We start from the raw sequence: 17,317 nt of genomic DNA, 5'->3' as shown, positions 1-17,317 counted from the left end.
TTGGAAGTTATATTGCTGAGTCAATTTAAATAATTAGTTTATGAAAGTACATATTAGCAATAATGCAGGTTAGAAGAATGAAAGAATGAAGCAATCAAAAAATGAGAGAATATCTTGGCTTAGAGAATATCTTGGCATAGAGAATATCTTGGCTTAGAGAATATCTTGGCTTCCACTGAATAAAAAAGAGAAGATGGTCATGGCTAGAATACCTTTTCTGACATAGACCTGCTGGATCAGAGCTGAGCTGAGTGTTCAGAGACAGTTACAGAATTTCCACATGTAAGTAAAAAAACCCATTTAGTCAAAATATGAATGACACTTGACCCCCTACAAGTAGTTATTTCATTCCTACTTCCTACAGTTCATCCGTTTTTGTGTTGTTTCAGAAATGAAAGCATATTTTGCAAATAATACTGTTCTGTGTGTATTTGTTTACATTTATGCTTTTCATTACTTCTTTCTTCTTGCTGAATAATTGATTATTCAGTGTCTTTTAATTACTTTGTTTGTTTTTTTTAAAGGGATCTTACCTAATTGTTATACTGCACGTTCGGATGACCTCTACTCAACTACTATGATGTCTAGATTTCTCCCTCTATATCTACGTATTGGGCTAGCCTACTTCATCGTCTGGGGGTGTCGACACAACACTAATATATGTACATTTAAGCATACATATACAAACATGAACATGCATGTATAAATACTGGAACACACAAACACACACACACGCACACATACACACACACATATACCGATGTGTGTGTGTCTTTGTGTCTGTGTTTGTCACACCTTCCACCACTTGACAACTGGTACGGATGTGTTTACTTAGCAGTTCAGCAAAAACAGACCGATAGAATAAGCACCAGTACTTTAAAAAAATTAAGTAATGGTGTTGATTCCTTTCTCTAAAATTCTTCAAGGTGGGGCCCCAGCATGGCTGCAGTCTAATGACTAAAACAAGTAAAAGATGTATAATTAAATAATTAAATGTAACAGGAGTAAATAAATTCTGCAACACTTGTACCATCCTTAACAGCCACTTCAAATTATTGACCTTATCAACAAGCTGATAACTTGTGATTGGATTACTTGTCACATAGAAGTATGTTGATGTACATTACAAGCAACACGATTTATGATTTCAGTAAACAGGAATTTTCTAAGTTCACGGGTCCTACTTCAGAGGAAACAACCACACTCTTTAGAATAATGGGAAGGGTAAGTGGGAAAGTACAGTCATTGAAAAGTTGTGTCAATTTCTTGGTTCTCATTAGGCATTCCCAACAATGCTACTTGATCTACTCAAGATTATGCATACTATATTAATACAGAAGTATATGCACTGACAAACATAAATAAAAAAAAAAACAGGCTATTAAATATGCAGATGCACACACTGATACATACATACATAAACATATATATTGGGTTATCCGATAAATAATGCTTTTTTTTTTATAGTTCTTTATTTTTCAAAATTAAGATAAAGTTCTTCTTTAATCTAAAATATACTCTCATTCATTTTCTACAATGCTTTTCCATCTATTTGGTAGACTTACAAGCTCCTCTTCCAAAATTCACCTGTCTGTGATGAAAAATACTCCTCCAGGACTGTTCTAACCTCATCTACAGAATTTATATTTTTTCTGTCCAAATGATTTTGAAGACTGTGGAATAAATGATAACTTTCTGTTGTGTTGTTGCTTTTATTGAACTCATAAAGCAAAATATGCCAAATATGCTCCTTTGTCACTTCCATTATAGCTTTGAAAAATTAACTGTTAAAATCGAACTGCACTCTTCAAAACTTGCACTAAGAATAAGGACAAGGTAAAATTACTACCTGCTTTTATAGCAAGTTGATGTAGGTAGTTTATCCCATCTCCCTCTGACTTTTAGTTCATACAATTGATAAAACCTCATTGTTTATGGGATGATCCAATGCACATGGCTATATTTATTGTATTATTATATATGTGCGCATATGTATTTGCATTATCCCGTCAGATAATTTTCACAATAGATGCCTTGGCAGACTTTCAGAACAGCCCATGCTCATAAATCGGATTTTCTTCATTTTTGATGGAAATTTTTCCAATTTTTTCCACCACAGCCCCATAAATGATAGAGGGAAGCTTTTTCTAAATATTTTTTTTTCAAATTTATGAATTCCTTGGTCACCACTTTCTAGAGCAATTTCGTTTGGTTTTTTTTTCTTTTTATTCATTTTTCTTATTCTTATATGATTCACTTAAAAACAATAGGAGAGGTCTATTGGGGAAAATTTATGAATTTTTTTCAAACAATCCTCCCTCACTCAGTACCGATATTCACCAGTTCCTTTTGCACTATGCACTTATAAATTATAGGAGAAGGCTTGGAGATTGAAAAACAATTTTGGGGAAATTAGCTTTACAATCCCCACTTCCTTTATTTCCATACAAAAAATGAAACATAATCTAAAAACAATAGTGAAATTTGTTTTAATTGTTTTCATTAACCCTGCCCCTCCATAATCCCTAAAATCTTTTTTTTTTTTTAATTTTTTTAAATCATAGTTTTAGAATATGGACAGTCTGAAAGGTGTGTGATTTAAGGGAGATTTAGCAGTTATTTCTGGCACATCACACATCTAGCTGGTACCTCCCTCATTCTTTTGTCACTCTGACATGTATTGATGTTTTTTCTCATCATAAACTCATTTTATGAAATGATGATGCAGTGGTCCATTTCTGGAATTTAAGCAACAAAAAATAAGTTGATTTAAATCATTAACCCAGTCCTCAGCTATTTTCAACTACTCTAATAATTTCCTTGGTCTATGAAGCAATCAACAGTCCAAACATGTTTTCCCAGAGAACTGCTCACAAATGACAGCAACGATAGGAAGGGTGATGTTTTGTTCACAGTCTGTGCACATCGGTTAAGATGAGAGGAATACACACTCAGTCATGCATGCATGTACACACACACATACAAATACATATATGCATATATGTGTATGTGTGTATATATTTATATATATATATATATATATATATATATATATATATATACACGCACACACACACATATATATATACACACACATATAATATCCTTTTGTCATTTGATTGTGACCATGCTGAAGCACCGCCTTTAGTTGAACAAATCAACCCCAGGACTTATTCTTTGTACGCTTAGTACTTATTCCCTCAGTCTTTTTTGCCAACCGCTAAGTTACAGTGATGTAAACACACCAACATCGGTTGTCAAGCAATGGTGGGGGACAAACACAGACACATATACATATATATTCATACAAGATGAGAAAGGGCCAATTTTTATCCCAAGTCATCAAAGACAAGAAGAAAGACCGTGCTACAAAGCTTTTGAACAAACTCAAGCATCTCCTCCAACTGAACATGCTTTGGGTTTTTTTCAGACAACAAAAATTTTTGTCAAGATCAGAACCGTTGGCTACCATGTCCCCAAAACATATACCGAAAGTGATGAAAATCAAACATCCAGTCAACATCATAGTGTTTGAAGGGATCACTCACTAGTGATGGTGACGTTATGCCTCCATTTATCTTCCCACACAGCCTCAGACTCAAGACGAAAGCCTACATCAAGTTCCTGGAGGAGGTAGAACTGCCCTGGGTCAAGAAGGTGGCTACTGGAAGACCCTGTGTCTGGCAACAGGACTCTGCACCATGCCACACAAACAAGAGAACCCAGTCATGGCTGCAGATAATTTCTGTGACCACATCATCCCGAACATCTGGTCACCTAACTCTTCAGACTGCAACACCCCTTGATTATTATGCATAAGGTGCAGTTGAGCAAGGGACCAACAAATCTCCTTGTAACCCCAAAGATGAACTGAAGGCAAGGATTATGGCAGCATTCACCAATTTAAACAAGGAGACCATCCAGAAGAGTTGCAGAAGATTCTGAAGTCATCTGAAGGCTATGGTTGAAGCCAATGGTAATTCTATTGAATAAATTTACTCTTTAGTATTTCAAGATATTTCTATGTAAGTTTATTAAATATATCTATTAAAATGAGATGTCTGCTATTTTCATTTTTGTATAATTTAGATGACAATTTATTGACCACACCCTATTTATATATTTATATATATACATATATATATATATATATATATATATATATATATATATATATATATATTACACCAAATTTCACTCACAAAGTACTGCTCAACCCACAGCTAAAGTATTGGACACCAGCCAAAAGCCATCCATTCAGTGATTGTGAATCTGAAGATACATGGTTTCAGGCCAACAAGAAATTGTAACTAAATCTCTCTTAAATCACACCTTCACATCTCAAAAAGGCAAGGATACAGTTGACAATGCATTCCTAGTGGATAAAATGATGGGATAGTTAAACTTGATCAAAAATCTTCTCAATCAGGTTTGACACGGGGGTTAATTAACAACTAGTTTCTTTTTTTCTTTTTTCTGAGTTCAAAAATACATAAAGAATTTTTATGCTGTTTTGTCATTCCTTCCAAATGACAAATTCCTTGATTTTAAAATGGCTTTAATTCAATAAATAAACCTACCTATATTTTTTTCATGTTGTTTCTGTAACTCTTTCTCTTGTTGCAATAATGCTTGCTTATGTTCTTCAGTGATTTTTTCTTGAGCAGTCACATGAGCCAGCTGCAGTGCCTGTAAAGCCGACTGGTGGTCTCTTATCAATTTTGCCTCAAATTCCTGCAAAATGCAAATAAAAAATGTTCTTTAATTATTGTAGTGTAGATAACTGTACATAGACACAGCATGGTCAAATTGTTTAGATGTTTGCTCTGCAGTCACAAGGCTTTCATTGATTTGGGGTTATAGCAGAAGACACTTACCCCTAAGGTACTAGAAGTATTGGGGCATAATATTACGTACCTGCATATCTTTTTTGTGAACCAAATGGATTTCGTTAATCGCAGTCTTCTGCAGCTCATTTAATCTTTCTGTTTCTTGTTTCAGTCTTTCATCAAAGGAAAGTGCATCACGTTCAAATTGGCCCTCCATTAACCTGAACCGAGTTTTCTCTTCTTCAATTTGAATGGCACAACGGCTCACAGCATTGGACAGTTCACTTTGCAGTGAAAATATCTTGTAAAAAGACAGATTAAAAAAAAGAGAACACATGAAGTTTCAGTGCTATTACCAAATTCAACAAGCTAAATTACACAATAACAATATATTTCAATGGTCACCACAGATCATGGGACATGGTGATATTCTAACTTGAAGGAAGGTGGTGAGCTGGCAGAACTGTTAGCATGCCGGGCGAAATGCTTAGCAGTATTTCTTCTGCCACTATGTTCTGAGTTCAAAATCCTTTGAGGTTGACTATGCCTTTCATCCTTTTGGGGTCAATAAAGTAATGGGCTAGTGCTCTTCCCACAAATTTCAGGCCTTGTGCCTTTAATAGGAAGGATATTATAACCTGAAGGGTGTTCCAGTAACTATTGAGAGCTAACACTTTATTTACAAAGGCTTAATTATTGTTAGACGGCATAGTTTTAGACTGAACGATAGATTTCTCTAGACAGTTGATTCCAATTATGCTGATTGGGTCTTGAATACTCTGAGTCTCTTTTATTTAAGGTGTTATTTGTTGTAATTAATAAATGATTTTTAAATGACATCTTTTTTGACATTACTCCATTTTATCAGAAGTTTGTTGATTCTCCTGCCTTTGAGATCCCAAATATATTGGGAGAGTAATGTTGCACAGATCTTGATTCTTTATATATGAAGGAGTGTACGAAAGAGTAAGATCCCAGAAATGCAGAGACAGAATCAATTCAAAAGCATTGTTCCAATACAACAAGGAAATAGAAATTAACAATATGCCAATAAACTATATTATTGTTAAAAATCTTTCATATGTTAACAAAGTACATAATCACATTGCAGAAAATATATACATTTCCTCTTAAATTCCTGCAGTGCTTTCTCTCTATAAGCCCCCCCCCCCCCGCCCCTGCCTCTAGTCACTAACAAGACATGAACCATGTATCTGTTACTGGTCAGGTAACTGTATTATCAATTTACATTACAGAGACCCTGCCATTTTCTTTCACAAATTAGGCACTATAAATTGTTCTACTGCTTTATCTCACTAATTTATCTCCATCATTTACAGTCAGAATACAGTTAAAATATCAAAAACATTTTGAAATAACTAATTTAAGAGGCTGAAAGGTCAGGTGCTCTTTAGTATAATCAATAATATAGTCATGCAGTAAGCTACAAGAACATGATTTGAGTCTTGTTTTTTGGTCTAATTTTGCTTCTTTTTTGCAAATGCCTGTTTATAATGTCCATTATCACTGAATGTAAAGTTGTTGATTTTTTTTGTTTGAATTTTTTTGTGGGTTTTTTTTTGTGTCTGAAAACAAAAGTAAATTTAAATACCTCTTGTTGTAACTGAGCAACTTTATCTTCCCATCCTTTACAGGCTGCTTTTATCTCTGCATCCTTATCATGAGACATTTGATCAAGGGCTTCTCGCTTTTCAGTTTCCTTCTGGACAATAACCAGCTCACGAACACGGTTGCATTCCAGTCTGAAAGGTAAATGAAAAGCAAGCATTTAATACTAAGATGGCTAGGAACATAAAAGGTATCTTTTTGTTTCTTGTCTGTACTAAAATCTTCATCTCAATATAGATTTTATAAAAGATTCTTTTTCCTTCTTGGTATGACTTGGCAAAATGGATAAAATGTTCAGTTAAATTTCCAAGACACACACACCACAGAGACTATGTACATTTATATGAAACCAATATCAAGCGGAACTAACAAAAGATTTCCTCTATTAAAAAATATATTAATAATGTATTAAATTCAGCTTCCTGACAACCAGAACATTACCCAGTTCAAGTTATGTCAGTGACAATTATAGCTTCTCCTCCAAACATTACTGTGAAACTAAAGAAGCCAATTCTGCATTTCAAGACAATCACAAATGTTGGTTTAAGCCAATGTATATAGGTGCATATATGACTCTGAGGTTAAGGTGTTTGCTTCACAACAACATGTTTCCAGGTTCAATTCCAATGTGTGGTATCATGGACAAGTGGGTTTCTTTTTTTTTTACCATAACCTTGTGATGACCAATAATTTGTGATAAAAATTTGGTAAATGGTAACTGTGCAGAAGCTCATCATGTGTAAGTATGTGTGTGTGTATTTATATATATATATATATATATATATATATATATATATATATATATATATATATATATATATATATATATATATATATGCATGTATATACTTATGCACAACATATATATGTACATTTATATTGGGTCATCCCATAAATAATGAGGTATTTTTCAATTGCATGAACCAAAAGTCAAAGGAGGATGGGATAAACTACCTGCATCAACTTGCTATAAAAGCATGTAATAATTTTACCTTGTACTTATTTTTTTGAAGAGTGCAGTTCGATTTTAGAAGTTACTTTTTCAAAGCTATAATGGAAGTGACAAAGAAGCATATACGGCATATTTTGTGCAGGGTAGGGGTAAATCCATGTCCGTATCGAGAGTATTGATGATGTAAGCAAAGTAAAATGATGAAAGTTTGGTTTCAAATTTTGGGATCTTATTTCTACTTCATGCTTGAAGATCATTCACCATTAGATAATAAATATTGATTAGCGTAAAATAGTGCTGAGATACAAAGTGGATTAATAGGGTTTAATAAGGTGTGCAGTATTTTATTTTTAAGAGTTTAATGAGGAGGAAGGGACAATGCATTTGACTTTTGCAGTAGCCTCCAACAACTGATGCTCAATTTGAACATCAATGTCAGTGTCAAAATACAGGTAGGGAGGGAATTGCAAAGGGAGGGAAAGATTAGACAGAGCAGTCAGTAAGTGGAGACACAATATGGGTCTTGAGAGGAGGAGAAACAGGTGCGTAGGGTGAGTGTGGATGGAGATGGTATGCAAATAGCTAGTTCAGAAAAGTAGAATCTGTTGCAGTTTCAAATGGAATAGGGAGAGAAGAGACAGTTTGTCTGTGGGCCAGAAGGTATAGTATATCAGGGAGTCAGGTGCTTTTATTTTGGTTGAGGACAAGGATACTTGTATGTGCATGACAGGCATCATCAATCCAAATGTAGGACACAAGATTGTGCTGCAACTAAATGCTGCAAAGCATGTTATAACCTAGCACTCTACAGTTTCAACCACTTCACAGCCTCAATACATTAGGAGCCTCTATGTAATCACCTGACCAACCAGAAAGAACTACCAATTTTTCAAATCTCACCCAACTGTCTTTAAAAAGAAGGAAAAAACACACTGGATAATTTAACCCTAGGTACACTGTACACAAACAAGGAGAAAGATCTTTTGTCAGGTCTGCATACAACACACACCAACAACATACCAATCAACATCATACTGATGCTCCCTCTCATGGACACATTATGCAGACCCTTCCTTTCCAACACATAGACACAAACCTAGCTCCTGCTGTCCCTCACTTTACACACACACATATCTCAGACCATCCATCCTTCCCTACCACCATGATTACCCCCACACATAACCCACCACCGATCTCACATTTCCCTTCATCACCACATGCCTCCCTGCTAAATATATTGTGAAAGACAACAATGGAAAACATAAGATGGAAATGGAAATATTAATCCTCCAGCCCATCCCACCACTACAAAAAAACCTCATACTTTTTAACCCCTCAAATCACCATCCTTCCTTTCAGTAACATTTTCCTCCCTAATAATACAGAGGTCATAAGGTCGAGTTTCCACCACTCCTAAATGTATGTCATATACGCACATATATATATATATACACACACACACTTCTACAAAGTCATGACTGGCTGAGAAGCTCACTTCCAAACCACATAGTTTCACATTCAATTGTACTATGCGACATCTTGGGTAAGTGTTTTTACTACAGTTCTAAGCTGGACAAAGTCTTGAGGGTGAATTTGGTAAAGAGAAACCGAAAGTTTGTCATATGCACATATACTTATATATATATATATATATATATATATATATATATATATATATATATGTATATATATATATATATATATATATATATATATATATATATATATATATGTATATATATATATATATATATATATATATATATATATATATATATATATATATATATAGGAAAATGAAGAATAAGACAGAATGCTAAATTGGAAACATATTTTAATAAAGATTTCTAACCGGTTTTCATTGTGAAGCAAATTTTCAAGAAGGAGAATGAAAATGTTTTTTACAAAGAAGTACAAAATGAAGAAAATAATATATAAAAAAAATAATATATAAAAAAATAACTATTCCAATACATTATATTGTCTTTGAGCTTTTGAAGTTCAATGGTAGTTCATGTATATAATGGTTGGGAAAATAAGGATGCATGAGAGTTGAGAGTTGTGTTAGGTTTAAAAAAGGGTTAAAAGTTTGTGTTAAGCAGGAAGTGTGTGTAAGGGGAGACAAATGTTTTTAGTTGGAGTTATGAACTCTTTTTCAACAGGAAGTTTATAGAGAACAGACATAAATTTCCTGTTGAAAAAAACATTTGTCTCCCCTTACACACACTTCCTGTTTTGACACCACACTTCCTGCTTAACACAAACTTTTAACCCTTTCTTTAAACCTAACACAACTCTCAATTCTCATGCATCCTTATTTTTCCAACCATTATATACATGAACTACCATTGAACTTCAAAAGCTCAAAGACAATATAATTTATTGGAATAGTTATTTTTTTATATATTATTTTTTTTATATATTATTTTCTTCATTTTGTACTTCTTTGTAAAAAACATTTTCATTCTCCTTCTTGAAAATTTGCTTCTTTATTAAAACATGCTTCCAATTTGAAATCCTTATTAAAACATGCTTCCAATTTAGCATTCTGCCTTATTCTTCATTTTCCTATTATTTCTCCACGTGCGGTTAACACAACCTCACTATTCACTGCCTCATTAAGGGATAATAATATCCAATGAATTTACTGCTTTATTACCTGCTATTTATTTTGAATATTAATATTAATACTCAAAAATCGGTAATTAAATAAAACAAGGTATATATTTAAAGAAAATAGAGATCAATGAATTATTAATTATTAAAATATAAATATAATTATTAATTGATTTATCTCTATTTTCTTATTTTTCTGATATATATATATGTAAAGACAGACAGACAGATAGATAGACATGTCAAACAGAAATACATGCACACACACACATACACATATGTATATATATCTTTAAATATGATAATAATATTCTTACCTTTCTTCTCTACACCCCACAGGCATACCACACACCTCACATCTCATAGCAAAGAGAAAACCTCCTGGTAGTTTCTTGACTTGCTAGAAATAACAAACAAATTTCCCAGAAACTATATCCTATTATCTTAAGAACAGAAGAGCACAATGAATAGTGTAGTCCTAGATGCATCATAACTGGAAAAGTAGAAAGGTTGGTCAGGACTTGAATACTTTCAATCATAGATTAGTGCTGAACTGGGGACAAGCAACGTTAAATACAATACCATTGGACTACAGCCCATACACACCACAATCTATACATACAACCAAGTAAAAATGTGCAGAGGTAGTAGCAGGTAGATGTGGGACAGATAATAATTTTAGCAATTAGGAAGAAAGAAAGAAAGAAAGAAAGAAAGAAAGAAAGAAAGAAAGAAAGAAACAAGTGATGACTTGCAAATGGCTTTCTTGTGTGAAACTTCCAGAAACAGGTAGACACAATTTGTTGAATGAAAGAGAGAAATACCACAGGTGATGGTGACCCGTGTTGGTAGTAACTGGTTAATTTTGTGAGTGAGCAGAAGAGTGGTGGTGGGTGGACATCAGTCAGTTGGTGAAAGGATTTGTCCAGGAGTGGTGACAGACTCATTTAACTACTACATCTTATCAGAAGTGGTGGTGGTGGTGGTGGTGGTCATTGTCCATTGCAATTGTTATCATTATAGTGATGGCTGTAGATATGATGGCGATGGTGTTGGCAATGTGTAGTGGAGGAGAAGTGAGTAGTAAATTGCTTAATCAATCAACAAAATATGAAGGCAGACAGAAGTGGAAGCAGAGCAGGTCAAGATTAGAAGCAAAATAAGAGAGAGAGAGTGGGGTAGGAGAGATAGGGAATGAGGTGGAAGGTTGAATATGAACGCAAAAAATAGCATCAGATCATGGAAAGGGTTATTAAGAGGTGGGAAGGGCAAATTAAAGAAACCCCTACCAGCATCAGCTGTCTTCAAGATAATGACCATTTGACAGACTCGTTATTACAGAGATTATCATCATCATTCCTATTAACTTCATCATCATCAATTCCCTTCATTAGCACCATGGTCATAATTAAATTGTTGCCATCATTATCATCAGAAATACTTCAGGCACTTTAGAATTACACTTCAACAGATTCAGAATTAATACCCAACTACTACTGCCTGCTTCATACACACACTTCTGTCTACCACCTGGTTTAACACCATCACCAGGCACTTTGGGTATCTTCGCTTTTGGAGCAGGTTTCCTACCCTCAGTGTTGGAGGCCCTGTTAAAAGCCAGGTGCACTGTCTTCCTTCCAGAAAACAATAAAAGCAGAAAAGTAATTTGATCTTAACTGGTTCCTTGCTTTCGTACAATCTGTTTATCTGCTAAGAGCAGAATTTGCCAGTGGAAGGTTAGAAAGTGATGTCAGTCTCCTATTCATCAACAACTCTATGATAATTCTTTTACCTATATAATAATTTCCTAACATATTCTGTGATGAAATTAACGAAAAGGAGAAGAAAATTAACAAAATTACCTGATTAAATCCAGACTTACCTCAAGGACAAATCTTTCAGCAGAACAATTAGTTACATGGATAATTTTTTTTTTTCCCATAAACATTAAACATTATATAAATGCTTGAAAGATTGCAAAATATGAAATTCAATTAGTGACCAAATATTCAGTTTAAATGAATATATGAATTGTACTTCATGTATTACATATTAACTTGCTTTTATTATTTTCAAACTGTACTCAGAGTTTCTCATTACATGCAATCATTCAAACCATTCAGGTGGCAAAATGATGAAGGACAGGAAGAACTTTGTGTGGCCTAATTGTGAATACAGTTATATTGATTTTCATTTCTTGTTAGCAGTCAGGTGAAAAGCTGCAGCATGCTTTAGTGGATGCATTTAGTATTAAAAGATAACTCTGTCAGTATAATCCCTGGAGCAGGACAACAAAAGGAGTATTTTGGAAAGGGGAGTAAGGGGAGGTGAGGATTCAAAAACTTCAATTCCAACTTTATCAAATTGATAGAGAAAGGTTAGACTCAGGGATTGTACTAACTACTTTTTGCAATTTTTTTAAGTAGTTACATGTAACCCTTCACACAGTCTTTTACCATTTACATGCTTAACCAAAAATATATATGAACAAGAGAGCACTGCACACTCTAAACTCCTGTCTGACAACATCATTAAAACTGAAACAAAACAAACTAACCCCACCACTAGTGATATTATAAACACAAAAGCTAAATCACTAGCCTCCAGACTAAAAACAGAAACCATCAATCGAACATCTTTCCACAAGTTCACCTTACATTATTTTTAATGATTATGAAACTAATTTCCCTCTACAATACTAAGTGTATACCACCCACTTCAAAAACAAAATTAACTGGTTTTGGATACAAAGTGTATACTTGACTCAATTAACCTCAAGATTATAAATGCCGGGCAATTAGCACAATGGAACAGCAGTAATTAAAAAAATAATAATCATCATCATCGTTTAACGTCCGCTTTCCATGCTAGCATGGGTTGGACGATTTGACTGAGGACTGGTGAAACCGGATGGCAACACCAGGCTCCAGTCTGATTTGGCAGAGTTTCTACAGCTGGATGCCCTTCCTAACGCCAACCACTCAGAGAGTGTAGTGGGTGCTTTTACGTGTCACCCGCACGAAAACGGCCACGCTCGAAATGGTGTCTTTTATGTGCCACCCGCACAAGCCAGTCCAGGGGCACTGGCAACGATCTCGCTCGAAAATCCTACAGGAGCCAGTCAGGCGGTACTGGCAACGGCCACGCTCGAAATGGTGCATCTCATGTGCCACCTGCACAAGAACCAGTCCAGGGGCACTGGCAACGATCTTACTTGGCTTGCCGGGTCTTCTCACGCACAGCACATTTCCAAAGGTCTCGGTCAGTAGTCATCGCCTCGGTGAGGCCCAATGTACGAAGGTCTTGCCTCACCACCTCAGCCCAGGTCTTCCTGGGCCTACCTCTTCCACGGGTTCCCTCAACTGTTAGGGTGTGGCACTTTTTCACGCAGCTATCCTCCTCCATTCTCACCACATGTCCATACCAGCGCAATCGTCTCTCTTGCACGCCACAACTGATGCTTCTAATGTTCAGCTTTTCTCTCAAGATACTTACACTCTGACGGGTATTCACATTGACATTACACATCCAACGGAGCATACTGGCTTCATTCCTTGCGAGCTTGCGTATGTCCTCAGCAGTTACAGCCCATGTTTCACTGCCATGTAGCATGGTTGTTCGTACGCATGCGTCATACAGTCTGTCTTTTACTCTGAGTGAGAGTCCCTTTGTCGCCAGCAGGGGTAAGAGCTCTCTAAACTTTGCCCAAGCTATTCTTATTCTAGCAGCTACACTTTCAGCGCACCCACCCCCACTACTAACTTGGTCGCCCAGATAGCGGAAGCTATCGACTACCTCTAGTTTTTCACCCTGGAATGAGATAGAAGTTGTTTCCTGTTTGTTTGCAGTCTTTATTGCACCTGAACATCTGCCACAAACAAAAACTAACTTGCTAGTTAACCTGCCTTTGATGTTGCTGCACCTCTTATGTGTCCATAGCTTGCACCGGGTACATCTTATAGAGTTACTACCTACTCCTTTTCTACATACTGAGCAGGGCCATCTACCTGAAGGGGTTTGTGTTTTATCTACCTTCCTACTTATTAGGATTTTGGTTTTAGCTAGGTTGACTCTAAGGCCCTTCAATTCTAGACCTTGCTTCCACACCTGAAACTTCTCCTCTAGTTCTGATAGTGACTCCGCAATTAGGGCAAGGTCATCAGCATAGAGGAGCTCCCAGGGGCAACCTGTCTTGAACTCCTCTGTGATTGCCTGGAGGACTATGGTAAATAAGAGGGGGCTGAGGACGGAACCTTGGTGGACCCCTACCTCTACCCGGAATTCATTGCTGTACTCATTTCCAACCCTCACCTTACTGGCAGCATCTCTGTACATGGCTCGCACAGCTCTCACTAACCATTTTTCTATCCCAAGTTTCCTCATTGACCACCAGATAAGGGATCGGGGGACCCTGTCAAAGGCTTTCTCCATGTCAACGAAAGCCAGGTACAGAGGTTTATCCTTAGCTAGGTATTTCTCCTGCAACTGTCTCACTAAATGAATTTATTGTGTATAGTGCTGCTCAGATAGCTGACAAAGTTCTTGCTGAGTGATGCCAAGACACCCTCAGCCTTCTTGACAATTTTAGAGATGTGCTTTGTCCAGTGCAAATCACTGCCGACAGTAATGCCCAGGTCACATTCACAAGAAGACTTCTTGATATTAGTGTTGTGGAGAGAGCGTGTGGATGCTGGATTTTTCCTCCCAAAATGCATGGTGGTACACTTGTCCACAGCCAGCTTGAGTTGCCAGTCCATGATCCATTGTTGCATTGTGCTCAGGATCTGTCCTTTTTATCTCAGTTCAACAATATAAAATACAAAAGATTTAACAATATGAAATATAGTTTAAGGTGGTACTCCAGCATGGCTGCAGTCAAATGACTGAAACAAGTAAATAAATGAATAAAAGATATGAATTATAAAAGGTTCGTCTTGTTCAAAATAGTAGAATTTTATCCACCTAAATTCCTCTGCCTGAAAGCCTCAAATTTATGTAAACATTTACTATTTCAAGTGACGCTGATATCAAGATTTTAAGGAATGCCATCAAGACTTGATCCTTGGCCACCTTTAACTGAGACCACTTTGTTCTGAGTATTCAGACTATACCCACAGTTCACACTCCCAACCACATTTTTTCATCAGGCATTAACCCAAATATGTTTAGACTGGACATAAGCAGTGTCAGTCAAACCAGTCTGAGAGCATAGCTTAAAAAAAAAAAAGAAAGCCTTTATCTATTTCTTTGACTGACCTATAAAAACAAATGTACAAGGATCAACTAAATCAATTATATACTACTCTTATATGTCAACAGCTTTGTATCAATACCTTGACTCCCATAATCAATAACTATAGCTTACTTCCCATAACCAATAACCTAAGATAGGTTTTTATTCAGATTATCAGAAAAGCCATTTCTATTCATCTTTTCAAATATATAATACTGTACCAAGGACTTTCGATTTTTAATTTTCTTATATGTGTGTGTACATGTGTCTGTATGTAACATTGTATCCAAAAGGTTTTATAACCTATTTACACACTATTACTTATAGCTTTCTGCTTTGAGTCCAACCATTGAAAACAAATTATTTCACACTCTCTCAAGGTTTCTAAATTCTTATGGTGACAGCAACATACATACATACATATATATTATGTATGTACATATATATATATATATATATATATATATATATATATATATATATATATATATATATATATATACACATACATACACACACATGCAGACATACATAAATACATATTAATATATGTACATGTACATATGTTAGTTATATCAATATCAACAATACAGCAAACAGTTTAGTAGCTATATGAATATACAATAATAGACAGGAATGTGCTCTGTTATATAAACATGAAACAATACTACACATGTTTTACTAATTATGTGACAATACAAGGTCTACATGCAAGAAAAGTATCGTTGTTAAGAGGTCTTTGACTCATTATGATAACTATGATATGAAGAGGTGTTTGGTGTGGTATTTGTGTAATATTCGTTATCACACAATGCTTCTTTGTGATTTAGCACTTGAATAGTCACGCAATCACTTAGATTTTGGCCCATTCAGGAAGGCAGTATCAGAATTCAAACATCTATTGTGGAAATATAGAAGATGTAATTATTCTCTTATCATGTAATTTCAAATCTGGATTTAACTAATTTTTTATCAAGTGTATAGTTTTGAATATTACATGTGATTTTTATCTCTGCCTTAGCGAAGACGGAGGTATAGTTTCCAGTCACGTTTGTTTGTTTGTTTGTCTGTGGACAAGATATCTCAAGAACCGCTGGATGGATTCAAATAAGACTTTCAGGGATGTTTAGCCTCAAAAGACCTGGAAAGGGTTGTTGGTAGTTCTTTTTCTCCTTTAACTAAGCCCACAAAGAAAGCCTAAATAGTAAACAAAATCCCAAATATCTAGATGTGATAATCTACACACTGGTAAAGTGAATCAAGGCAATGTGTGTATTCAGCCCACAGCATAATGAAACACTTACAATAAACTTGAATTCAGTACCACCTTTGAACAAGTCATTCAACAGTCCTAAATGCTCAGTCATGTTGCTTCCACAACATAAGGACATATTATAGCAACTCACAAAGATATCATGGAATTAGTTAGTTCAGATCAATTCACAATACCAAGGGTTAGGGACAGTTCACACACGTGCACATTGTTAACAAACATACACATGTCTGCACATGCAAGGACATGCATGACATTATCAATAGTGCATACAACCTGCTCTTGTTGTCAGTATATTTTCATTCCTCTGGGATACATGGCAATCTGATCATCAATGGTAGACCAAAGTTGTTGCCTAGCCCTTCAGTGACTTCAGCCATATCCACTCAGTTGCAAGCATTCAGACCAGGCTTCCAGTTGAAGATTACTCAACATTTTGATGTACTGCTTCCTACCGCATCTTCCTTGCATAGTGTCAGTTTTATTTTCTTTTTTTTTTTTAAGAGAGCAAAAGTAGAAGAAATTCACCAATGGGAGCCCAACACCAGATGTAACAGAAGCCCAGTCCTGTAAGCAATGAAGTAATGCCTCAGAAAGCTGCTGTCTTTTCAGACACTGGTTTCCAACAAGACATACAGTGATCAAAGAAATGACTTGAGCAAATCGTGGTTTCTTTCTTCCTTTTCCATACTAGATTTAGAGGTCCAGCGAAGGTTATCAGAAACAATCTTGCTCCTCCCTTGACTGACTATTCGGTGATTAAATCAAATTCTTCAAATTGTTCA

At 35.5% G+C, this 17,317-nt stretch overlaps 1 protein-coding gene across 1 annotated transcript in view; it reads right to left on the bottom strand.

The window, feature by feature from the left end:
* The window catches only part of LOC106868554 (protein FAM184A), a 73,641-nt gene that overhangs the window by 8,626 nt on the left and 47,698 nt on the right, over positions 1–17,317 (bottom strand). Inside the window, exons 10-12 of the mRNA XM_089362982.1 lie at positions 6,442–6,592; positions 4,918–5,130; positions 4,581–4,734 (exon numbers count right to left, since the gene is read on the bottom strand). Coding sequence (XP_089219108.1) covers positions 4,581–4,734; positions 4,918–5,130; positions 6,442–6,592 — 518 coding nt within the window. The remainder of the gene's footprint in view (positions 1–4,580; positions 4,735–4,917; positions 5,131–6,441; positions 6,593–17,317) is intronic.

This window comes from Octopus bimaculoides, chromosome 14 (assembly GCF_046866305.1).
Source record: "Octopus bimaculoides isolate indiv1 chromosome 14, ASM4686630v1, whole genome shotgun sequence".
NCBI lineage: Eukaryota > Metazoa > Mollusca > Cephalopoda > Octopoda > Octopodidae > Octopus > Octopus bimaculoides.
The sequence above is the reverse complement of the archived record's forward strand: the minus strand, read 5'-3'. Positions and strand labels throughout refer to the sequence as shown.